Genomic DNA, 24,707 nt, shown 5'->3' with positions numbered 1-24,707 from the left:
GGTTTGAAGCCCGTATGTATTAGTTGTGTATCGCCCGCAGCCAGTTACTTGTCTGTGCCTTAGTGTCACCATTTGTGAAGGGGGAGTAATAATATCTCCACCAAATGGGGTTATTCTAGGTGGGTAAAGGAGAGGATTGATGTAAAACAATATACGTGGGCTTCAAATCCAACCTTGCCTTCAACCACTGTGCTGCCAGATACATTCTAAATGTTTAATAAGTGTAAGCTGTTATTCATGACAACGGTAATAGAATATGACTGCCCCTCTTGGACTGGGACTGTATGGCTGCACAAAAGGGTGAGGGAGCAGGAAGGGAGGAGCACGGGGACCCAGCTCTCATTTCACTGAGATCACTACCCAGAAAAGGGAGGAAATGGTTTTGTTTTGCCCCGACCCAACTACTAGTCACCCCCCTACCACGTAGAGCAGGGTATGGAGTTGCCTTGAGGAGACTTGCACATCTCTCTCCTGGATGGGTGACTCTTGTTTGTAAGTTGGGGCCTGTACAGAAGGAAGGGGTGTGGAGAGGCAAGGGGCTAGTCCGCCAGGTCTCAGGTCTCGGGGGCTGGAGGCAGGAATGCCAAGTACCTGATAACCCCAGCCCCTGCGGGTAGGTCCGTCAGAGGGGTGCAAATTCAGTGACCTCATCAGTGAGCTGGGATTTGAGAGGCCTGCCTAGAGCCTGGGCAGAGGAGGTAGAAGGGGCCCTGGCCCACTGATAAATTGAAGCCCGGGATTGAAGGAGTCTGGGTGAGAAGCCTGGTGGACACCAGTGTGCAGTTCAGGCCTTGCTGACGGAGCCTTCCACTGAAGCTGCCCCAGAGCCGCCTGTTTGTGGGTGCACCTCATTGCTGGGTTCTGATCCCTGCAGCTGCCTCTGTAGGTTCTGAGGAAGTTTGGAGTGCCAGCAGGGCCCCTTGCCACCTGGCCTCTTGCCCAGGTGCCTCAGATGCCTGGTCTTTTCCTGCTGACCCTGCCAGGGTACCAAGCAGTGTCTGTAACCTGGCCAAAGGGAGACTCTTGTGGGACTCTCAGGGTATCCGTGGCCCTGCAGCGAGAAGGGGTTCGGTGAAAGAGCACAGCGCTCACGAGAGGACCTTGTTCTGGCCTGACTCCGTGCCCTCTCTCTCTATCCTCCTGTGAAATGCGGCCGGCAGGTGCGCACGTCGCGGGTGGGAGTTTGGCTTCAGAGGGGTGGGGTTGGTGCTGGTTGTCACGGTGGTATGACGGGAACCAGGTCGGTATTTGGCTTTTCGTGGTACAGATACTGACATAAATGAGTACAAAGCAGTTACAGACTTCCTGCTGAGAGACTTGTCACCGTGTTTTCTTGGCGGATCCGCTGAAGGGCCCCAGGGGATGGTCTGGAGTACCACCCCACTTTACAGACAGAGGAAATGGAAATGCAGGGAGTGAGCTGTGCTGCCATGTGACAGCATCAGTGGAAACCAGCCCTCCCAGCAGGTGCTGACCGGCCAATCCCAAGGGCGCCCTGGGGTTGTGTTCTGAGTGGCCTCAGGCCCCCAATCCTGGGGTCCACATTGCTCCTTTGAAGAGAAACCTTCCTGTTCAGACTGTACCTGCCGGATAGCCCCGGCCTTTCTCAGCTCCGGCTCCACACTTCTGGTGCCTTCCGGGTTGACATATTCAGTCGGGTCGCTGTGGGCACGGTGGCTCGGGTGGTGACTCCACGGAGGGCCAGCACGTCTGGGGAATTGCAGCCCCAGGTTTTCATCTTTGTTTCTGCAATCGATACCCTTTTAGACACCAGGCTTCCTTAGGTGGTGAATCAAAATAGGCCCTTGCCTTCAGGGAAACTGAAGACGACAATGGCAGTGACAGTTCCTGTTCCCTTTGATGCCGGGGGTGGGAGGGTGGCAGAAGAAAGCAAACTCCCCAGACAAGGCAGTCAGGCTTGTGGGGGAGGTGATATAGGGACCTGCAGTCTGAGGCCTGACCCCTGTGGCTGTCAGACCATGGAGGAGACAGACCCCAGGGCCAGCTCTGAAGGCTGGGACCGGGAAGGGCGGGCCTGTGTCGTCGGGGGTTTTCCTTGTGCTGCCGGGTTGGTCCCCGTGGGAGAGGGGTAAGAGCACGTGTCCGGATCTCCACAGCTCACCATCCTCGCCTGTGTGTTTCCTGTCTGACTATAGTTTTTCCAGGGGAAGTCAGAGCTCTCAGTGTTTCCTCAGCGCCCCCAGGCTTGCCCTGATGTGTGGGTTTCCAGGCCAGCCCAGCCAGGCCCCCTATGCAGCTGGGGCTTTGTCTTTCCTGTGAACTTAGGGATGGGGTTTGCTGTGCCTGGGAGAGCTGAGCACACCACGCCGGGGGGCCCCAGCACCTCCAGCTTCTCCCCTGTGTGTGCGCCGGGATCCGCACACGTACACAAACGCACAGGCTAGAGTCATCAGTTAGAGAGCTTGGCCGCTGGCTTGTTTTGGGTCACCCCTTGGAATGAGGGGCATTTGCTTGCTCAATAGATACTGTGTGAACACCTCCTGTTTGCCCAGTGCTAGGCACTGAGCTCAAAAGATGAACAAGACCTGGACTGCGCCGTTGAGGAACAACTCTTGGAAGAGGCAGGTTTGGGGATGTGTAATTATATCCCCACGTGTTCTGTACCATGATAAAGGTCCACGCCCAGAGCTTCCTGTGTTCAGAGGAATGAGCTCTGCCTAGCAAGCTGGGTGTCTAGAGAAGAGAGCCAGGAGGGCTTCTCAGGGGAGGTGGCTGGTGAATGGGCCTGAGTGGTTGAGGACCTTGCCTGTGCCCTGGGTGAGGCCCTGAGGACTGCTGCAAAGGGTGGGTTTGGGGGCAGCGTAGGGAGGGATGTGGTGTGCCGAGCCTCGTGGGTCGTGCTCTGTCCTGTAGCAGAGCTGTCACCAGAGGCTGAAGCGGGATGTCTGGGAGAGGCTGAGGAGGGGGACCCGGGAGCTGCTGCGGGAGAGAGCCGATGAGCACAGCACGCCTTGTCTCCTAGCGGGCAGGCGGATGAGCGATGATGGAGGCGCGGGGCGGCGTCTGGAAGCAGGAGGCAGAGGAGCCGTCGTGGTTGAGCACTGGGGCTCTGAGTGCTCACACTGCCTGGGTTAAAATCCTGCTGTGCAACTCACTTGCTCTGTGACCTTGAGCATGTGACTTTCTCATCTCTAAAAGAGGGATAGTAACAGACACGTTTTTCTCGTAAGGGTTTTGTGAGGATTCAGTGAGAACGTGTAAGGTGCTTCACATGTGGGAACCCTGACGAGGAGGAAGGTGAAGATTAAGTGGCCCTGAAGGACCCGTTAGTGGAACGGAGCAAATGTACATGTGGTATCGAGGGGGCTGGCTGCCACGTCTTTCAGTGTGGGGACCAGGAGGCCACTTAGCCCCTGTCTCTTGTCATCGGGCTCTTTCCCGCCCCTGACTTTTGTAGGGTGTCAGGGCAGCTGACTAGGAGCAGCTGCTTCGGTATCACATGAAGATACCAGATTCGACTCTGAGAACTCCGCCCTGATAAACGGTCTCTGAGTCCATTGGTGGGAGGCCCCTGACTTCCGGAAAGGCTTTAACGCCGGCACCTCACTGTGCTGCCGCCTCACCTGTCACTGTCCACGTTGGTCGCTGTGAATTCATGGCGTCTCTTCCCGCTCTGCCCTGTTCTCTGATGTGGCTTCAGAGAGGTCAGTGAGAGCTAAAGCCGGAGGGAGAAAGTGAGGCCTGCTGTAGCAAAGGCCTTATACTAGAGGATAGGAGACTTGCCCCACTGCCGGTCCTGCTCTGAGAACTGCAGAAGTCAGTGGGGACTTTGAGGAGAGTTCCAAGAGAAGTGGGGCGGGGAGGGGACTGCTCTAGCTTCCCCAGGGGGACATCTTTGAAAGCAGCCTGGTAACAGGTGAGAAGACTCCAGGCCAAGTCCAGGGTGAGGAGTGGTCCCCAGCAGCTGTGGCCAGAATCAGTCAGGTTTGGGTGAGAGTCTCAGCTCTTCTATGCCCTTGGATACAAGGCACCTGAAATTGATCTTCAGAGCCATCTGTTGCCAGTGGTCAGGTGAGGTCCGTCCGTCTGGGCATGAAAGTTGGCACCTGAGCATGCTCAGTACAGCGTGGGGCCCTCGTGGGTGCTTCAAAGCTCTTGGTTTCCTTCGCCTTCACCGTGGCTAACCACAGAGCTCCAGTTCTTTCCACCACCACGCTGGCCTCGAGGCTACTCCCAACCGCCAGGGGCTGGAAGTCTCTTTCTTACTTCTTTGTTCCCTCCCTGAGTCTGTTCACAGAGGTCACGGGCAGGAGAAAAATTGGGTATTTGAGTAGTGCATTGGTTCATGGAGCATTTTTTCATCCATGGGGTGTTAGAACTCCACCACAGCTCCCGCAGAGAGGCAGGGATGCCAGGCTCACCCTTGCAGAGGAGAAACCAAGGCCCCAAGGCAAAGGTCACTCAGCGAGTTCATGGTGGTGCTGAGACCAGAGCTGGAATTCCCGATTCCCTCTGCAGTGTTCAGTTGATCACTCCCTCCACTCTGGGGCAGGTGACAGGTGGGTGTTGTAGAAGAACAGGGTTTTTATTTACCTGGACAGGGCTGTGTGATCTCTCCGCCCCCTGGCCAGTTGCGCTGTTCGGCCAGCCCGGGCTTCGGTCTGGACAGGCTGGATTCAGTGGTTGCCTTGAGAGACTCAGGTTCCCTCTGCAGTCCCTCCATCGAGACGTGGTCCTCCCTGCTGTGTGTGTGTGGGTTAACCAGAGAACCGTGCTTTGACTTGCTCTCCCTGGGTTATGATGACAGCCACCCTTAGCCTCTGCTGGGGAAGCGGGAGCCTGGGGCTTTGTGCTCGAGGTGCCCTGAGAAGGTCCTTTGGGGGACCCAACAACAAGCTGAAGCGCGTGCCCTTGTCTGCGGGTTCCTGTGTTCATCCCACATTGAGCATGGTCTTCGTTCCCATGTTCGGAGCACACCGAGCCGGACGTGGTCACTCCCGCCTCTGACCTGTTCGCTGAGGCCGTGTCTCCAGCGTCGTGTGCTTGCCGTGTCACCATAGCTACTTTTTACTTTAAAAAAAAAAAAGGCCCCAAAAACAGCTTTCTTGGGCCCCTGAGGCACATGAGCAGGTGAGACGCTGCTTGTGCCCCGCTGACTGGACGCTGGCGTTCACTGATGTGCCAGGTGCCGTGGAGGCTGACGTAAACGTAGGGGTTGAGGCTCTCCATTGGCCAGAAAGAAAAAATGATGATGAGGTCCGGGCGGTGATAGGGACACAAGCTGGGGCAGCTCTGTGGGTCTGCAGGGGCAGGGTGTGCCGTGTTCATCCCCGTGGCTGACAGCAGCCGGGGCCTGGCTCTCCCCCGTGTAGGCTGTGTGTGCCCCTGTTTGTGCAGAGGGTTCTCGGTGGCGCGGGGTCGGCCCCCGGGTGCAAAGCCGGAGCACCCCGGGCACATGAAGCCCGAGGGGGTTTGGAGGAGGAGGCCAGGGAGGAGTTAATTCCTGACATCTGGGCACAGGGTACAGGAAGGGTGGCCCCACGGTTGTGGCAGGTCAATTGCAGCCCGTGGGGTCAAGAGGCGGCCTGTGCTGGGGTCTTCGAAACAGGGAACTTGAGAAGTGACTTCTGCAGTTCTCAGAGCAGGACTGGCAGTGGGGGAGTCTCCTGTCCTCTAGCATAAGCTCCGAGACGCTGCAGCTGTGCCCTCGCCTGATTGAATCTCCTCCTTCACCCCAACACACACACGTGCCCCTGCTCGTGCCGCCACAGCTTCCTACCGTCGGCCCAGGGTTTTAGGGCCGCCCTTTGTGGCTGAGTGTGCTGGGCCTCCAGAGGGAGTGTCCGAGGCCACCTAGAGAGGGTGCCCTCGGCCGGGAGGGGAGGAAGGACATGGGAGGGGCCCAGGCCGTGCGGATGCTGCAGGTGGTCGCTTTGGGGGAAGCTGAGGCCTGGGGGTGTGTGGCTCAGAGTCCCTGCTCGCATTCCTGCCTCCGCTGTAGATGGTCTTCCTCTCCTCGTGCAACCAGTGCCATTTGAGGCGGCTCTTGGCTCGCCTTTGAGAGGCTGCAGTGGCTGAGTGCCCAGCACAAGTCCTAGCTCTCCCCACCACACCTTGTCACCCCCTAGGAACCTGGCCATCCTGGAGGAACCAGGGAGGCCTCCTTTTTATAGCCCACATGTAGGCTTTGTATATAGGCTCTGCGCTTCCTTCTGGGCCCTTCCCGGCATTGACCAGTGGCCCTGGCTTCGACAAGACTCAGGATGCAGAGTAAATGAGGCAAGGCTTTCTCTTGCAGGCCTGGCACCGAGCAGCCTGGGGTTAGGAGACAAGGAAAGGAGCTGACCCAGTTCTTGATCCTGGGAAGCTTGCAATCTGGAACGTGGGGAAAACCATGAGAGCCCCGGGCCGGCAGGAGACGGTTGTGCTGAGTGCTGTCGGCTGAGGCTGGGGCCCCAGACAGCTTCAGCCTGCCCCTTGTGGGTCGCTCCCCCTGCTGGCTGGCAGGCTGGCGTTGGCTGGAGGGTCAAGGCGTGGGCTTAGTGAGGAGCAGCGGTCTGACCGAAGCTCCAGGCCCTGGCAGCAGACAGCCGACCAGACTGGTGAGGGCTTGGGCCTGGGCGCGTTTGACCACTTGTTTGTGTGAGATCTAATTCTAACTCAGCAGGGCGGGCTGTGCGTGTTGGGGTTGGCTTCCTGTTTTCCTGGACACCTGGGGATATGGCTGAGCTGAAATGTCCTGAGGGAAGTGGTGCTTTAAGAGGTCCCCGCCTCCCCGCCCAGTTCACAGTGTCCTTGGTGTGGCCTTGCCCGTGGCGGGAGGAGGGCATTGACCATCCTGGGCCTCTGGCTGTGGGTGTGTGGTGGGTGAATTCTAACGCCATGGGATGAGTGACTTCAGCCTCCGGCCCAGAGAGTGTGGGCCTGGGTTCCTGAGTGACTAACCCTAGGAAGGAGGGGAGGGGCTGGGCACAGGTCCCAAAGGCTTCTTCTCGGCCTACTCCAGGGCAGGAGGTCAGCTGGGAGGTTGGGGAGCGGCAGGGGCAGGGGCTGACGAGACCCTCTGTGGGGCTCTGCAGACCACGTCCCCCCATTTGCCATCCAGCTGTTAGGTGGTAGCCCTCCTGTGCTGACCCTAACACAGTAAGAGGTTAATGTGCCTGTGTTCGCTTGTCAGCTCCCAGCTGGGACTGTGGCCCTTCTTGGGAGCGCTGAGCATGTCCATGATGAAGGTTAAAAAAGGTTGCATAGGTCGCTCTCTCAGGGGTCACTCGGGCCTGTTGAGGCCAGCAGTGAAATAGAGGGTCCCCTCCAGTGGGAACCCCTGATGCCAGGCTTGTCCCTGATGATATCTGGGTCCCCGGTCTGTGGCCTGGCCCCCGCTGGAAGGGTGAGGCTCTACAGGCCGGGGCAGGAGGCTGGGAGGCAGCTGTCTGTGCTGGGGAGGTGAGGCAGGAGCTGTCTTAAGAGGGTGGAAGTAGGAATTAAAACTAGGAAGGGGAAGTCCCAGGGTAGCCACCCCACTCAGCGGGGGAGTTGATTTCGAAGAATTTGAGTGGGGCTTCCCTCTCACCTTGGAGTGGGTAGTGTCCTGTGTGGTGTGACCTTGCAAGGCCTTGCCTCCCTGGAAGCAAAGGGAGGACAGGCGAGTGGCGGGGCTTGGGCTGCTGTGACCCAGAGGGAGTGGCCCGATCCTGAGGCGAGGCTGGGCCAGCGGGTCTGAACCGGGAGAGCAGGTCAGTGGGCAGAGGAGGACATCTGAGTGATCAGGCCTGTGACGTAATGACCCTTTGCATTGTTCAGAGTGTCTCCCACCGGCACACTCAAGTTTGATCCTGTTGGGGATTTAAGGGCTGGCCCCACATTCCCCTCCCCGTGGAGAGAAGGGCCCGTGCTGGCAGTAATACAGAAACCAGAAAGGCGGGTAAGCAGCACGGGTCAGTGAGCTCCACGGGGGAAGGCCTCCGCCATTCCCCACCCCCACTGTAGCCCCTTTTCAGCCCCCAGCCAGAGGCCCCTCTCACTTCCTTTTGGGGGTGGGGGACAGGCCCCAGATTTTTTCCTTCTCCTAACGCAGTCCATTTCCCGCTAGGCACTGGGGCATTTGGTTCATGGCGTCAAGGACCTTATGCTCCAATAGAGAAGATACTCAAAGAGTCTTAAAATACACATGGTTCCCACTCATCCAGGTCCTTGGTAAACGTGGTCGTTAATATAAATAAAGCCAGTAGGGCTTGTTCAAGGATTGGGTTGGAGAGTGGTCAGAGTGTACAGGGTCTCGTTTAGGCACCTCTTTGGAGGTGAAGCTGTTAACTGACAAGAAGTGTGGCAGGAGGCCTGGTTTTGGTGAGGGGTTGACTTTGAGGTATGTGCTTCCCAGGTGGTGCTAGTGGTAAAGAGTCCACCTGCAATGCAGGAGACACAGGAGATGTGGGTTCGATCCCTGGGTCAGGAAGATCTCCTGGAGAAGGAAATGGCAATCCACTCCAGTGTCCTTGCCTGGAGAATCCCATGGACAGACAGCCCGTGGGGATCACAGAGTCGGACACGGCAGAGCGACTGAACACACACACGTGTGACTGAGGTGAACAGGCAGAGACGGCAAGTAGGCAGTTGGCTTGAAGGGTCTGGAAGCTTACAGTCAGGGCTAGAGTAGGGCTGTCTCTGTGAGTTGTCTGTGATTGGTAGTGAAAGCTATGGGCCTGCGTGACGCTGACTGCAGAGCAGGTGGAACTTCAGGAGAGGAAATGCCCTTGGCCTGGGCCTTGACGAAGGCCAGTGTGTCGTGGGTATAGTCATGGAGCCCAAGGAGCAGGAAATCAGAAGTCAAGAGCAGAAGTTCAGCAGGAGAGAGGATGTGGTCAGCCGTGTTGATTGCTCTGAGGGTCAGGAAAGAGGAGGCTGAGCAAGTGACTTACACCCAGGACAGTACTCTGTTTCTCCAGGTGGTCTGAACAGACGACGAGAAGCATTTCATTGGGTCTCCTGAGATCCTGGACACTCTGTATACCTGGCTCTGCTGGGCCCTCAGCTTCTCTCCTGTAGCTGGGAGCCTGGCAGGCACAGGCCATCTGGAAAGAACTTGGGCAGCAGCATCAGCCTGCAGAGGGGACGGAGGTCAGCATGCAAGGGGCTGCCTGGGAAGTTCTGTGGGCCTGGGCAGAGAAGTTGAGGCAAGCCCTGCTGCACTTGTCCCGCTGTGACGGTGCTGGCCAACCTTCCCTCCCCTCTCATCCACCAAAATCTGAATGACCTTTTCCCCAAACATTCGATGCCTTGGCTTTCATGATGTCATGCTGGCGAACCTGGGCGGGCCGGTCCTCCCAACCTGCCTTCTGTGGACAGAGTGGTCCAAGACTCCCAAGTCCAGCTGCTCACTTTCTCTGGCTCCTGGCGCCACCGACACCTCCCTGTTCCACCCTTTGTAGGCCCTCCTAGTTATCTGCTTCCCCATCTGTTTCCTCCACTGGGCAGGGGCTTTCTGACTTTTTCAGGGGCAGGAACTCCAGTGCCTTATTGATCTCTGTTTACCCAGGACCCACCCTGGGGCCTGACCTGGAGTTGGTTGAGGTTTGGGGCATGTTTGATCTGGGTGATGGAATGAGAGAATAAGCCCAGTGGATGGCTGCTCATCTCTCCCTCGGCTTTGAGTTCCCTGGGTGGGGCCCCTTGCCCTTCCTTCCTTTGGGGCCCAGGCATGTTGTTCCCACCTCTGAGATGAGTGGGATTCATCTCGCATCCTAGGGAAGAGGGCTGCCCGCCTGGATAGTGTGAGGGCTTGCTGGGACGGCCTTGCTTCTCCTCTGCAATCCCAGCGTTAGGGGTGGCTGCTGCTGGGTAGAGGGGCCCCGTTCTTCCGTGAACTACCACGTGACTGTGACAAGACCCCTGGGAGCCTCCCGTCTCCTAGTTGCTCCAGAGAGGAGATTCACGCAGAATCTAGACTCCAGGCGACTCACAGACTGGCAAGGACCCTTTACAGCCATGACTGAAGCAGCTGCACAGGGGGGCACAGGGTCCCATGTGGGACGTCAACAGACCCCCATCCAGCTGTCTGTGGTCTCTCCCCGCTCTTCTCTGTCAAGTGTCTGGGGAAGGGTAACGGGCAAGACCCTGCCAGGAGCAGTTGCCGAGCCCTGCCTGGGGTGGACCATGCACTCCAGGGTTGTGCTGGGGCTTCCATGTTGAGTCCTGAGAGGGGGCTAGTCCTCTCTCCCCGGCCGTCTGGTCTGAAGGTGCTGCTGTACCGTAAAGGAAAGGGGATAAAGCCCAGCACCTTCCCTTTGCTGCCTGACCTGTGTCTTCTGTGAAATAGAGGCTGAGAGCTACCCACCTCTCAGCTCTCACCTTTCTCCCTGGGAGCGGCTCCTGACTTCTGCTGGAAAAGCGGAGTGGGGTCAGGGGCAGGGTGAGGACCCTCACTCCTGGTCCTCGGGCAGCAGGCAGCCGACGTGGAAACTGCTGGCCGTCCCAGGCCCAGCAGATTCCTGTCTCGCCTGTGCCCTGGTTGTCTTGTCTTCTCTTTGGTCACCTTAGTTCTCCTGAGCCGTGAAGCTCTGTCAGAGTTGTACACGGCTGGCTGGTCCAGGCGCCCTAGGGTGCAGAGCTCCTCTGTCTCTGGCTCCCTGGGGTGAGCAGCAGAGGTGCCGGCCAGAAATCGGCTGGCTGGCAGGGCGCTTCCCTTTCGTCCTCTGGGGAGCAGAGCTCAACTCCCATTTGCGCCCCCAGGGCCCCAGTGTGTTGTTCTTTGGAGGGGGGTGCAGGAGACCGCTGACTCGGGGTGGGGGTGGGGACTGGGACCAACCCGGCCTTGTATGTGGAGAAGGCGTGAGTGATGACAGGTCATTTCTGGGAAGATCTGTGCAACTCTCCTGGTGCCTGGGACCCACTCTTTTCAATCTCCTGGTGGCCTTGGCATAGAGCCAAGCAGGGCATGGTGCTCAGGGAGCCCTGCCTGTTCTCTTTTGTTTTCCGCAAAGCACCATTAGCTTCCCAGGGTTCCCACCGCAGGAACCTTTGTACAGGAACCTCCCAGTGTTTGCAGATTGCTCTGGCCCCCAGGGGCAGTGTCCTACCCCCCACTGTGGCTGTTCTTTCTCCTGTCTGCATGGTCACCTCACTGACCACTGTGCTTGCATATTTGTTGTAGCGCCTCAACCTTTATTACCGCACTGTACCACCTCTTCCAGGAAGTCATCCCTGATACCATCTTTGAGCATCTGTGGCCTCTTAGATAATTAGCTTTGGTGTCTTTTAACTCTCGTGTTCATTCCCACTTCTAAGTACTCAGTCAGCATGTTGGGGCCTCCCCAGGAACCTGGGAATAGGCAAGTGTGGTTTTTGCCTTGTGGAACTCACAGATCAGTGACCTTGACACCAAGGAGGCACCAGACAGTGTGACCAGAGTAGGGAGCACCAAATGTGCCGCTGGACCAGGCGTGATGGAAACTTGGGTGAAGAGGTAGGCCTGGCACGTGCAGGGGCTCAGGTAAGAGGCGTGCTCGGAGCTGAGGTGGGATGGGGGTCTCTGGGTCTCGTGACCTTGACCAGACTTGGGCCCTTTTGAGGGTGCTGCTGGGCCTTGTGCACCTTCCCCAGGTGCCCGTGGGGCCGAGCATCCACACCCCACAGGTGGGGCAGTGCCAGCCCAGGGGGAGGGACCTGTCCTGGTAATGCTCACCTCTGTCAAGTTTTCTAGATTTAAAAAAAAAAACTTCCATATTTATCATGACTTCATTATTTTAAGTTGTAAAATATATTTACATGTGTTTTTAAAAGTCAGTATTATTTAACTCATTGGCCGTACGGGGTCTTCGTTGCCGCTTGGGCTTTCTCTGGTTGTGAAGAGCAGCAGTTTCTCCAGGTGCGGAGCACACGGGCTCGTTGCTCCATGCCGTATCTTCCCAGACCAGCAATTGAACCGGTGTCCCCTGAGTTGGCAGGCGGCTTCTTAACCACTTGACCACCAGGGAAGTCCTACATGCATTTTTTATACAGTTAAGGTTCTTTTGCAGTTTCTATCAATTTATTTATGTACTTTGTAAAGGGAAAATGCTCTGAAGAGAAATATTTCAGCGATTGCATCTTTCATGTCCAGAAATTTCCGTTTTTGTTTTGTGGTGGTAGTTTTCTTGACCAGATCTTCATCATTTGGGGGTTTAGTTTTCAGTATGTCCTCATGTCCCTTGCTAGCAAACTCGTCTTCCTGTTTGTGTAGTTCTCTGTGTGCATGTGAAGGGTTTACGGCAGGCCCACCCCTCACTGAGGCCTTCAGTTTATCCCCAAGCCACCCAAGAAGAGACAGACTTGCTCAAGGCCCGGGCTGCATGCTTGGAAACAAGATTTGAAACTTGGCCTTCATGATTTCAGACCTGTTAGTGTCCTATTCTGGTCCCTCACCATAGGCACGGTGGGGGTGGCGTGGGGCTGTGGCTGCAGCGGACCGGGAAAGCATTCTCTGGCTTAGAACGTGTGCCTGGATGTGAGGCTGGACGAGTCCCTGCCTTCCCTCACGGTGCTCCATCCCTGTGAGACCGCATTCGGAGCTGGGGAAATGGCTGCTGGATTCTGTTCCTCGGGCCCAGGCAGTGGTGGGCCAGCTTCACCCTGCCCAGGTTCAGGTTCGCCCCCAGGAAAGCCCTGGCCGTGGCCTCCTTTGTCTCCCCTGCTGCTGGCTCACGTGGGCCCTGTGTCGGTGACCCTCGGAACCCAGGAGGGGCCGTCAGACTTCCCGGGACTGGTGGCTCCTGGCCGGGCCCTTGTGCAACCCAGTGAGGTGGGAGGAATCCCCAGTTTACCAATGAGGAAACTGAGGCCAGAAGAGTGTCAGACTGCCCAGGGCCACACAGCTCGAGTGCAAGCCCTGTGTGGTTCTCCCCTGCTAGGCCCGGGCAGCCTTCAGAGAGCGTGGTCAGGGCAGGCTCACTGAAGGAGTTGGGGGAGGTGGCCTGACCTGTGAGGTGGTCCTCAGCCCTCAGGCCTGGCATGTGAAGCCAGTCCTTGGCCCAGGCGTGGTGGTCCCCTGTTAGCCCAGATCCTCTTGAGGAGGGCTGCTCTTACTTCTTCATGAGAGTTTGTGGGTGGTTAAATGCCAGGGACCAAGCCCCACTCCCTGCCCAGGCAGCTGATCTTGTCACTGTCTACCACGGCCTTGCTTGGAATGGTGAGGCCCACGCTGTTCCTGAAGCCTGGGAGCCTCTGCGTGGGCCTCGGACACCTGGTCCCCAGAGGAGCGAGCTCGCCATGGCTTCTGACTGGCTGAGGTGGCTGGGTTGTGCCGGTGAAGCTCCAGGCAGTCCTCTTGGGGGTGGGCCTTTGTCATAAATGAAAGCTGCCTTCCCTCCTGCCAGACGCCAGCCCAGCCTGGCTTCAGGCCCTGGGTGTGGGAGCCTGCCCTTGTCCTCAGAGAGAGTCCTCATCTCCAGCCTGGCCAGGACCTCCCGGCACGGCTGGCCTTTCTTTTCCCCACATCCCTTGAATGCTGTTCTCTGAGGTTGTGTGAGGGGATAAGTGCTGGGTCCTGAGTCTCCTGCCCCCACACCTGCCCTCCCTGCCCCCAGCTCCCAAGTTCTGGGACGGTCTCTCTTCCTGCCATCCTGTCCCGCTTCAGGTCTTATCCAGACTGTGTTAGGGGGGCTCCTATCCCCTCCCTGAAACTAGGGCAGAGGCCATGCATGTCCCAGGGAGTCACACCCCCCACCCCTGGGCTTAGTGGCCGTCCCTGGCTCTCAGGAAGAGGACCCTGCTGTATTTATTCTGGGAGGCAGAGGGCAGGGGTGAGGCGGAGGGTGGGGGTGGGGGGCGAGGCCAGAGGTCAGACAGGATGCAGCTTTTAAGAACCTGGTAGAGCCTCTCCCCCGGTGTCTCGTCCTTCCAGCCTGCGGTTGACTCGATGGACTTGGAGGGCATATGGCCCAGGCCGACAGCTCCAGTGAGGGGAAGTGCAGGGTGTGGGCAGCAGGAGCCTGGGAGACTTGGGCACCTGGCCTGCGGCTGCTCTCCGCCTGCCTGGTCCCGTCTCGGGTGGGCGCTTCCTCTGCTGCCGGTCTGTCACAGTGGATGTGTCTTGGAGCTCGGGGCAGGCCGCAGGGTCACCCAGGACCCGCTGGCAGTGTGTCTTGTGGGGGTGCCGCGGTGGCCGCCCGGCCATAGGCTTCGCACCGGCTCTGTGGTTGCTCGCTGCCTCTAGTGACTGGTGGGCAGCTGCGCAGAAGGGCCCAGGCTGTGGGCCACGAGGCCTTGTTGGCCTGTGTGCATTGTGTGTGTGAGGTTGTGTGCCTGTGTGAGGTGTGGGAGGGCATGACAGCAGCCCTACTCCGGAAAGGCACACTGGTTTCTGTTTCAAAGGGCAGGGTTTGTGGTTATCCTGTAGTTTCTGCTCTGGGCATTTCCCGTGTTCAGCTCTTCCTCCCATCCTGGGAACCCTGGCTCCTCAGGCTGAGTCTCTGGCTCAGTCTCCCTCCCGGCCCCCTCTGTTTTCACTTGAGCATAACTCTTCATTTTAAGAACTCCACTCCCGTTTTTGCTGCCCCTCCCCCTGTTAGGATGCTGCTTTCCCCTTGTTTGTTCAGTCGTTCAGCAAGTTCTGGATGGCCTTGCCGGCCCTGGGAAAGACGAAGAGCACACATAAGTGCCCTTCGCAGTTACTGCCGGGGGTGTTTCCAGATTGGATCTCTGGTGGCAGAGAATGGAGTCTGGGAGGTAGACCGTCCCTGGCTAGGGACCAAGGTGAAGTGATGGACAGGAAACATGACTGTTCTTGGCCTCAGTCCAACTGTGTTGGGTTGGAGCAGAGAAGACGGGTGAGTAGTAGGGCACTGAACCCCATCACAACGTCCCTGAAAGCCAAAGAAGGAGTGGGTTTTCCCTCGTGAGCCACCTTGCGGGGATTGGAACAATGTCTTACACAGATTCAGGGGCTTGGGAAGGATGGCTGGGTGGTGAGAACTGGAGGGCCGGCAGGAAAGCAGGGGCTTCTAGCTGGAGGACCAGGCCCCGGTGTTGCTGAGGGCAGGGAGTAGGGGTAGGACCAGCAGTGCTTTGGCAGGGGCTGGGCATGGGGCCAGAGTGATGCCGCTCTCTGAGGTGGGATAGATGGGGCATGGCTGTGGCTAGAGGGACTGGGTCTCTCAGAACTTTCCAGCCAGGGTGGTGTGTGCTTGGGCCAAGAGGGCTCATGGGGGAGGTGGGCCCGGCAGCGTGCTGGCACCACTTCTGGCTCCAGGTCTTCCGGGCCAGTCTGGGTTGAGAGCATCTGAAGAGACTCCGGAGCCAAGGGAGCACGCAGTCATTTCTGGTGGCTACACCAGGCTTCCCTCTTTTGACCTCCCTGAATCTGTGTCTTCATCTGGCCTGGAAAGTGTCCTCCATGTAGGGTCCCAGCCTGGGGACTGTGCAGCTGTGCCCTCTCCAGGCCTGGGGTCACAGCCTGTGCACCTGTTCCAACCACAGACCCCCAAGACCCATCACGGAGCTGGAGGGAGGCTTGAGTGAGCGCCCACCACATGCCTCCTACAGGGTGGGGCGCTCCGGGCTGTTGGACTCTGTCACCTGCCTTCACGGGGACACAGAGGGGTCAGAGTGGTTGTCCCTCTGCCGAGGTCACACAGCTCAGGTGAGCTGGAGCTGGCAGTCTAGTCCTGGCAGGCCCAACCCTGAGTCCATGCAGGTTTCTTCTACCACCCTGCCTTCTGGAGGAATTATGGTGAAACCCAGATGGAGAGAAGTTAAATGAGTCACTCAGCGTGGTCTGAGTTAGTGGCTGAGGTGGTTTGTCTGCTGTTCCGACCTGGTGCTTCCCCGGTCTGAGCTGGGTGGCTAGGGTGGGAGCTGTCTGTGGGCAGCCCTGCTCTTGCTGGGACTTGGCTTGGGGATGTTTGGTGGTGGGGGGTCGTTGGGGTTGCACCAGGTCCTTTGGCCCAGTGCCTGCTCCCTGCCTTGGACTCTGAGACCCATTTGGGCCTGCCCCTCCCCAGCCCGAATCTTGGGACTTCGTGATTCAGTTGGTGCAATTTTGTGTCAGGAAATGGTCCTCACAGACTTTCGGCCGCGGGTCCCCATTTCTCGTTCTCGAGTCCAGCTTTCTCCAGGTCAGAGTGACCCGCCTGTGTAGTCAGGGAGGGAGCGTACACAGCACAGAGCTCCCTGTTCCCCCAGACCCCCAGCTTTTAGCAGAGCTCTGCCCATAGTCTCAGCACAGTTCTCTTCCCTCCCCCAGTGGGCCTGAGTGGTCTTGACTGCCCCCGAGGGGCCGTCTCTTTCAGTGGTCTTCTCTGAAGAGAGTGTGGGAATGAGCAGGGAGCCCAGGCAGCCCTGCTCACCTTGGGAGGCCTGAGCCTGACCTTGGCCTCTTCCCTGCCCTCCCAGTTGACATTCGCGAAATCAAGGAGATCCGCCCAGGGAAGACCTCACGGGACTTTGATCGCTACCAAGAGGATCCTGCTTTTCGACCGGACCAGTCCCACTGCTTCGTCATCCTGTACGGAATGGAATTCCGCCTGAAGACCCTGAGCCTCCAAGGTGGAGCTGAGGGGCTGGAGGAAGTGGGAGGTAGGGGAGCACAGCCCAGCCCCAGACTGAGCTCTTTACCCCCTGCTCTCAGCCACATCTGAGGACGAAGTGAACATGTGGATCAAGGGCCTGACTTGGCTGATGGAGGACACTTTGCAGGCGGCCACACCCCTGCAGATTGAGAGGTGAGAACCCCTTCCTGACGGGTGAGGTCGGGGCGCCAGGCCCTCGGGAGCAGGGCAGGGACTCCTGGGCCTCTGCGCCCGAGCCTGCCTGCCAGCCTTCTCCCAGGCCTGGCCTCACGTCAGGCTCCTCCTCTCCCACCAGGTGGCTGCGGAAGCAGTTCTACTCCGTGGACCGGAACCGTGAGGACCGGTGGGTGCTGAGCTGGGGCCCTGGCCCGGCAGGGTGGGTTTGGGCGACCAGACGTGGCCCCGCGTCGAGAACCGGAGGACCTGCCTCACGCACGGCCGGGGTGGGCAGGCCTCTGGTTCAGGCACTTCCTGCGGTCAGCTGTCCGAGGGCTTGTGCCAGCTGGTGGGGAGGCCACATGACGATAAGCCAAGTGTGCCGCCACTGTGGGCAGAGGCAGGGGTGCGGAACCAGCTCTGGGTGTGCTGTAGTGTGTTTGGGGGGGGTGCCTTGGAGCTCACTCAGGACTTCCCTGGTGGCTCAGACGGTAAAGCATCTGCCTGCAATGTGGGAGACCTGGGTTCAGTCCCTGGGTTGGGAAGATCTCCTGGAGAAGGAAATGGCAACCCACTCCAGTTTGTTGCCTGGAAAATCCCATGGACGGAGGAGTCTACAGTCCATGGGGTCACAAAGAGTCGGACACGACTGAGTGACTTCACTTTTCTTTTTGCTCTTGGAGCTCACGGCTTTGAGGCCATGGTGTGACAGCCAGAGGGGCTACAGAGGTGTGGGGCAAAGGCCAGGCGATGGATGAGGGGGACCGCTGACGGGGGGAGAGGCGGGCACCACGGAAGGTTTTGAAGAGAAGTGTGACGTGACCTGAGGTCAGTTGCACAGGGCAGTGGGCGGGTGGAGAGCTCACTTATTAGGAAGCAGCTCCGATGCTCCCAGTGAAGATGACGGCTAGGTCAGGGTAGGGGTGTTAGGAAGGGGTTGGATTTCTGCAGGGCTGTATTTTGAAGATAGGGTTCAATGAAGTTGACACATCAGTTCTGAAGCGTGAAGGAGAGTTGAGGTTTATATTAAGCTTTTTGGTCTGAGCATCTAGAAAGGTCGGGTTGCCGTTGACTGAGGTAGGGAAGCCTGTGAGAGGGATGCGGCTGAGCGGGTGAGTGCCGCGATGTCCGTGGATGGTCAGGTAGAGGTGTTGGGCAGACAGGTGGGTGGAACGAGCTCGGGGACAAAGTGGGCCAGAGATGGGACCTGAAGAGGGGGTTTGGGAGGCTGGAGGCGCCTGCAGGCAAACACAGCGAGGAAAGAGAAGAGGACTGGTGGCCGACTCCAGCCTGGGCTGCTTGTCCACTCGGGCCTGGGGTGGTTAGGAGCTGAGGAAAGAGAAAAACCGGAGGAGGTAGAGCCCTGGAAGCCCAGAGAGGAGGGGCTGGTCAGCTGTGCCACACACACCTTATCACGTGGGGACACCCGAGAGCTGTCAGTGACCTCGAGGCCGACAGTAGAGGAGTGGACGTGGGATCCCGGGAGTGAGTGGAGCCTGGGTGGCTCCTTCAAAGCACTGCTGTGAGGAGGAGCAGAGAAGGGGCAGCCGCTGGAGAGGAAGCAGGGCAGACAGGTGTTTTGGGGGGAGTGGTTTCAACCTGTGTGTGGTGCTGGTGGCAAGGAGCCCACAGAAGGAAGGCTGGGTGAGGCAGGTTTCCTAACCACCCCGGGAGGGCCCTGCCGGCCCCCTCCTGGGTGACGGAGGCCAGGTGAGCGCTGGCTGGAAGAAAGCAGGACCACCAGGACAGGAGGAGACACGCCCGCCTCCCCTCCGTGTCGCCCCCTCCCCGGGGAGAAGGCCTCCCTGTCCCCATCTGTTTCTTCCTGTTGCCTTGGTCCTCTTCCAATCCTTAGGCAGGTTGCCTTGGAAGGCAGGGCACTTCTGTGAGACCCTGGGACTGTGCCTTGTCGCCAGCGCTGGCGTTTGGCTGAGACGGGTTTTTCCTCTCCTCCCCGAGGAGGCCCCAAGTCCCCGGGCAGTGGGTAGGGAGTCCTGTGAGCTGCCTGCCTGTGGCGGCACCAGGGTTTGAGAGTGAGGGTGAAGAGGCCCCAGGGAGCCACAGCAGGGGCTGCTTCCCTCTGTGCCTGGAGGCCCGGGAGAGGATGGCCTTCCCTCGGTCACCCCTGGCTCTGAGCCAGGCTCTCCATCAGGGCTGCAGGGCCCAGAGTGGTGGTGTTTACCTGCCTATTCCCAGATGGACTCGGCCCACAGGTCAGAGGTCGTGAGAGGTGGGGCTGAGGTCACTGGCGGTGTCCCTGTCTCCTCAGGATATCGGCCAAGGACCTGAAGAACATGCTATCCCAGGTCAACTACCGGGTCCCCAACATGCGCTTCCTCCGGGAGCGGCTGACGGTGAGGGCCTGCAGGCCGGCTGCAAGCGGGCAGGGAGCGCGGCCGCCCCCAGCCCTGGCAGGCCCTGACCGGCAGTCCCGCTCTGTCTCTAGGACCTGGAGCAGCGCACCAGTGACATCACCTACGGGCAGTTCGCACAGCTGTACCGCAGCCTCATGTACAGCGCCCAGAAGACGGTGCATGAGCCCCCTGCCCCGCTCCCATGCCCGCGCCCCCATCCCACTCGCCTCGGCCCTGCTGCCCTGCTTGGGGGCGGCGGGGTGCCGTGCCTCTGGTGCTTCTCCCTGTGAGGCCTGCCCCTTTGTGTTGCCCTCGCCTTTCTTCCCGGGAGCCCCTTGCCCACGGGGCCTCCCTGGGTTCTCGCGCTGACCTGGTTCTGTCTCCTGCAGATGGACCTTCCCTTCCTGGAAGCCAGCGCCCTGAGGTTTGGTCTGAAGTGGGGAGGTGGGCTTCCCCCCAGGCTACCCATCCCTCCCCTGGTTGATTCCCCGGGCCGGAGGGAGACCGTGGATGTTGGCAGTGGGGGGCCTTCCTGGACCACCCTAGGCAGCTGTGCTGGCCCGGAGTTGGGTGCTGCCTTCCGAGGGGCCCCCCATTGTCTGTGGTCCACACCAGCCAGCTGGCCGCCAGGCACTTCCCTTCTGTCCTGCAGGGCGGGGGAGCGGCCAGAGCTGTGCCGGGTGTCCCTTCCTGAGTTCCAGCAGTTCCTCCTCGAGTACCAGGGGGTAGGACCGGGCTGGGCTTGGGCCGGGGTGCCGGCTGGGGGTCTGGGCTCACCAGTGGCTGGAGGTCTCTCATGTCTCATGTGCCCCTGTCTCCCCCCCTGTCAGGAGCTGTGGGCGGTGGACCGGCTCCAGGTGCAGGAGTTCATGCTCAGCTTCCTCCGAGACCCCTTGCGAGAGATTGAGGAGCCTTACTTCTTCCTGGATGAGGTCCGCTGTGCCCCCTGCCTGGACTGACCCGCCTCCTGTGCCAGCGCATGCCGTGCTGCGCAGCAGGGGCTCATCTTCTGTTCTCTCCACATTTGTTCCCGGACAGTTCGTCACCTTCCTCTTCTCCAAGGAGAACAGCGTGTGGAACTCGCAGCTGGATGCGGTGTGCCCCGACGCCATGAACAGCCCCCTGTCACACTACTGGATCTCCTCCTCGCACAACACGTGAGTGGCACCCTCCGCCCCAGCCCGACCCCGGGACATGGGGCTTGCCTGACACCCCGCCCCCCGTCTCCCTGTCCAGGTACCTGACCGGGGACCAGTTCTCCAGCGAGTCCTCCCTGGAAGCCTACGCTCGCTGCCTGCGGATGGGCTGTCGCTGCATCGAGTGTGCGTGGGGACCCGGGGCCGTGTGGGCCGGGAGATGGGGGCTGGAGCCTGCCCGCTTGACTGTTGTCGCCTTGCTCCCCAGTGGACTGCTGGGACGGCCCGGACGGGATGCCGGTCATTTACCACGGACACACTCTGACCACCAAGATCAAGTTCTCAGACGTCCTGCACACCATCAAGGAGCACGCATTTGTGGCCTCAGAGTGAGCGGCCAGGGCTCGGCTCCACCTCTCCTGGGTCCCTGTGAAAGCCACCCAGGCCCCGGCCCTGCCTTCCACCTCCTGCCAGCTGCTGGAGCCCTTGCTGCCCAAGCTGCTCACTTCCTGGACCCTTGGCCCACCTGTCTGTTCCGTGGGCCCTGCTGCTCAGCCTGTGGAACACACTCAAACTCTTCATCTTCACAGATCAGTCCTGTAGCCCTGGGCCTGTGAGGTGGTCCTGCCCGCTCCTTTCCCATCACAACCCAGAAACTCAGCTGTGCTCCCCGTGTTTCACACTGTAGTTCCTATTGTTTCCCCAAACTGTGGTCACTAGCCTCTCCCACCTTATTGAGGGGATCACCAGGGACCCCCAGTAGCTAAATTTGGAGGCCGTTTGTCACTGCTTCTGACCTGGGTGTAAGATGTCCCTCCTCGCTGCCAGGGCAGCTCCACGAAGGGACCAAGTCTGGGGATGCCTGTCGGAGGCAGTCCCAGTTGGCCTGGGTTTCTGCTGCACCCATAAGATCTGCCTCTTCTCTGGGGTAGCTCCCCTCTAGGGAGGACCTCAGGCCCTAGGCCCCTGACACCTCTCTGGGACGGTCTGAGCCGTGACCCCTGGGAATCACGCCGTCTCCTGTGTTACATGCTGTTCCCCTGCCCTGCAGGTATCCGGTCATCCTGTCCATCGAGGACCACTGCAGCATTGCCCAGCAGAGGAACATGGCCCAGTATTTCAAGAAGGTGCTCGGGGACACACTCCTCACCAAGCCTGTGGACATCGCGGCTGACGGGCTCCCCTCCCCCAACCAGCTCAAGAGGAAGATCCTTATCAAGGTGGGTCTGGGTGGCAGCGGGGTGGGGGGGTCATGCCTTTGCTTCGGTGGTGGGTCCAGGCCTGGGGGAGAAGGTAGGGGCCTGGGATGCCAGTCCTGGCCTATTGCCCACAGCACAAGAAGTTGGCTGAGGGCAGTGCCTACGAGGAGGTGCCTACATCGGTGATGTACTCTGAGAACGACATCAGCAACTCCATCAAGAATGGCATCCTCTACCTGGAAGACCCCGTGAACCATGTGAGCGCTGGGCCAGGCTGGGCCAGCAGGGCAGCCATGCAGAGGACTCTGTCACAGGCCCCCAACTCGTCTCTTCCAGGAGTGGTACCCCCACTACTTTGTCCTGACCAGCAGCAAGATCTACTACTCGGAGGAGACCAGCAGTGACCAGGGCAACGAGGATGAGGAGGAGCCCAAGGAGGTGAGGGGCTGACCCAGGGCTGGGGTCCAGGCTGGGGTCCAGGTCACCAAGCGTCTCTGCTGTCACCCTCCGCCTTGCAGGCCAGCGGCAGCACAGAGCTGCATTCCAATGAGAAGTGGTTCCACGGGAAGCTCGGGGCGGGCCGGGACGGTCGGCACATCGCCGAGCGTCTGCTCACCGAGTACTGCATTGAGACCGGGGCCCCTGACGGCTCCTTCCTTGTGCGCGAGAGCGAGACTTTCGTGGGCGACTACACTCTGTCCTTCTGGTAAACCTCCCAGCACATGCACACGTGGATCTGGCTCCACCAGGGGCGCCGTGGGGCCCGGGCACACGCAGGCACATGTGCACACGTGCAGTTGGTGTGGAGCCCCTGCAGGGCCACCCCCACCCGAGCCATCCTTAGAGTGCCTCCTCCTGGAGACCTGGTGCCCTCCGGTGGGTGGCGTGTGGGCTGCCACCCTGCCAGCTGCTCACGGCCTCCCCGTCCCCTCAGGCGGAACGGCAAAGTCCAGCACTGCCGGATCCACTCCCGGCAGGATGCGGGCACCCCCAAGTTCTTCCTAACGGACAACCTCGTCTTCGACTCCCTCTATGACCTCATCACGCACTACCAGCAGGTGCCCCTGCGCTGCAACGAGTTTGAGATGCGCCTCTCAGAGCCGGTCCCGCAGACCAATGCGCACGAGAGCAGAGAGTGAGGGAGGGCCGGGGGCGCGCGCAGGGGCGCGGGCAGGGGCTGCGGTGCAGGGCAGGGCTGACTCGGATTGTCCGCCCACAGGTGGTACCACGCCAGCCTGACCAGAGCGCAGGCCGAGCACATGCTGATGCGTGTACCCCGGGATGGGGCCTTCCTAGTGCGGAAACGGAACGAGCCCAACTCCTACGCCATCTCCTTCCGGTGAGGGGGTAGCCCTGGGGGGCTGGAGGCCATGCTGGGTACCCCTGGTCCCGGCCCACTGACCCCGTGTGGCTCCTCTGTCTCTGTCAAGGGCTGAGGGCAAGATCAAGCACTGCCGCGTCCAGCAGGAGGGCCAGACCGTGATGCTGGGCAACTCTGAGTTTGACAGCCTTGTCGACCTCGTCAGTTACTACGAGAAGCACCCACTGTACCGCAAGATGAAGCTGCGCTACCCCATCAACGAGGAGGCTCTGGAGAAGATCGGCACGGCTGTGAGCGTCTGGGGGCGGGGGACAGGGCACAGGAGACCCACCAGCCCTCCTGGAACTTCCAGGCTCACCGCAGGGCAGGCCAGCACCCAGCAGTCCCGGGGCGGATGCGAGGGACAGAGTGGCCCACCTGCTGCTGGCCCAGCAGAGACCCAGGGAGGCGTCCTGGAGGGAGGGCCTCTGTGTGTGTCCGTGAGGCCGGGACAGTTGGGTGGGTGAGGGGGTGGGGAACAGGGGTTTCAGCAGAACAGTCCCTGTGGGCTGGGAGTGGAGTGGGGAGGTCCCAGAGTTCACGCAGGTAGGGGGTCCACCTGAGGGTGGGACCAAGGCAGGGGCTTGTAGGCTGCAGAGGTGTGTTTGAGGAGGGCAGAACTGTGGGGAAGCCAGCATGAAGGCTGGCTGTGGAGCAGGGGCCAGGATCACGGCCACAGCAAGGACAGCGGGGCCCCGACAGAACGTCCGCTCGAGACTCGTCCTCAGTGGGCCTAGGTGGCCCGGGCCGCCCGCTGGGACTGGGGGCTGAGAGGAGGTGGGGGTGGAGGCGGCTTCTGGAGCGGCGTGATCTCAGCGTCATGGATGGGGTGGCCAAGATAAGAGTGAGGAGAGAGGAGGGGTGGTCTAGGCCCCTGAGGTTGGGGACCCTGGTGGACCAGGCGTGTGAAAGGGGCGGACAGGCGGCCTGGTGAGGAGGGGACACGGAAGCCAGCAGCTGCTTTCACCTCTGGGTATTAACATAGCTTGTTCTGTCTCATTTCCAGGAGCCTGACTATGGCGCGCTGTACGAGGGCCGCAACCCTGGCTTCTATGTGGAGGCGAACCCCATGCCCACGTTCAAGGTACAGCCTTGGGCTGTGGGCGCAGGAAGCTGGGGAGGGTCCCCAGCTGTGGGGTGCAGGGCAGTGGTATTTGTGGTTTTCCAAAGCCCAAGAGGTGTTGTGAAGTGTGTGGTTGCTGTATGACCGCAGCTCTCCTGGGGCTGACCCCAGCCACTGTCCCAGGGGTCAGCACTGACCCTTCCAGACTCCTCCCGGGGTGACCCCCGTTTCCTCCCTGGTGGCAGTAGGTGGGGGGTGGGGCACACTGGCTGCTGCTGAGATTTGTCAGACAGGTGGATGTTCCTCTTTGCGACTTTGTTTCTAAGGGGTGAGGATCTGGGCTCTTTTCCTCATTTTTCCTCAGCAGTGTGGAGCTTGGGACAAGATTCCTTCTCCTACTTTGGAGATGCAAAATGATGGGGTCCCAGCCACACCCTGAGCCATCCCAGTCTTAGAGGAGGTGCTCAGCACCTCCCATCCCAGCTTCCCGGTCTGATTCCTGGGGCCCAGGGTGGGGGCTTGTGAGGTCCCCCTGAACCCAAAGGAGCTTCTCTTCAGAAGTCCTGGCTCACCCATCCCCTTTGCCCTGGTGCCTCCTGCAGGCCCCGGGGAGGGTGGTCACGAGGGCTGGTGCACATGCAGCCGTGGGAGGGAGAGGAGGAGCAGGCGGCCTGTCTGCTGGACCGGGGCTTCTCTCCCGTAGTGCGCCGTCAAAGCTCTCTTCGACTACAAGGCGCAGCGGGAGGACGAGCTGACGTTCACCAAGAGCGCCATCATCCAGAACGTGGAGAAGCAGGAGGGAGGCTGGTGAGCCCCCGAGAGCCCCTGGTGCGGGCCAGGCATCCTGGGTGCTGGCTGTGTACACGCGAGAGGGGCTTGAGAGGCATGGGCCCATGTGGGCCCCAGTGCACCCGCAGAGCTGCTCCCTCTCGGGAGT

General features: G+C 59.9%; 1 protein-coding gene across 6 annotated transcripts in view; it reads left to right on the top strand.

The window, feature by feature from the left end:
• Nucleotides 1–24,707, top strand: part of PLCG1 (phospholipase C gamma 1) — a 41,881-nt gene that overhangs the window by 2,520 nt on the left and 14,654 nt on the right. For 5 of the 6 annotated variants that reach the window (XM_088843776.1, XM_088843777.1, XM_055437391.2 and 2 more), the window contains exons 3-22: nt 16,327–16,479; nt 16,562–16,655; nt 16,798–16,845; nt 18,928–19,012; nt 19,105–19,188; nt 19,402–19,436; nt 19,665–19,737; nt 19,843–19,944; nt 20,051–20,169; nt 20,249–20,334; nt 20,417–20,537; nt 21,200–21,368; nt 21,482–21,604; nt 21,684–21,785; nt 21,866–22,053; nt 22,282–22,482; nt 22,567–22,686; nt 22,778–22,958; nt 23,714–23,791; nt 24,474–24,577. In XM_088843776.1, coding sequence (XP_088699902.1) covers nt 16,327–16,479; nt 16,562–16,655; nt 16,798–16,845; nt 18,928–19,012; nt 19,105–19,188; nt 19,402–19,436; nt 19,665–19,737; nt 19,843–19,944; nt 20,051–20,169; nt 20,249–20,334; nt 20,417–20,537; nt 21,200–21,368; nt 21,482–21,604; nt 21,684–21,785; nt 21,866–22,053; nt 22,282–22,482; nt 22,567–22,686; nt 22,778–22,958; nt 23,714–23,791; nt 24,474–24,577 — 2,266 coding nt within the window. Of the gene's footprint in view, nt 1–187; nt 493–16,326; nt 16,480–16,561; nt 16,656–16,797; nt 16,846–18,927; nt 19,013–19,104; nt 19,189–19,401; nt 19,437–19,664; nt 19,738–19,842; nt 19,945–20,050; nt 20,170–20,248; nt 20,335–20,416; nt 20,538–21,199; nt 21,369–21,481; nt 21,605–21,683; nt 21,786–21,865; nt 22,054–22,281; nt 22,483–22,566; nt 22,687–22,777; nt 22,959–23,713; nt 23,792–24,473; nt 24,578–24,707 lie in introns of those variants that run through there. The other variant, XM_088843779.1, reaches the window with a different exon arrangement.

This window comes from Moschus berezovskii, chromosome 15, assembly GCF_049115385.1.
Source record: "Moschus berezovskii isolate FMDL1 chromosome 15, NW_MosBer_1.0, whole genome shotgun sequence".
NCBI lineage: Eukaryota > Metazoa > Chordata > Mammalia > Artiodactyla > Moschidae > Moschus > Moschus berezovskii.
The sequence above is the reverse complement of the archived record's forward strand: the minus strand, read 5'-3'. Positions and strand labels throughout refer to the sequence as shown.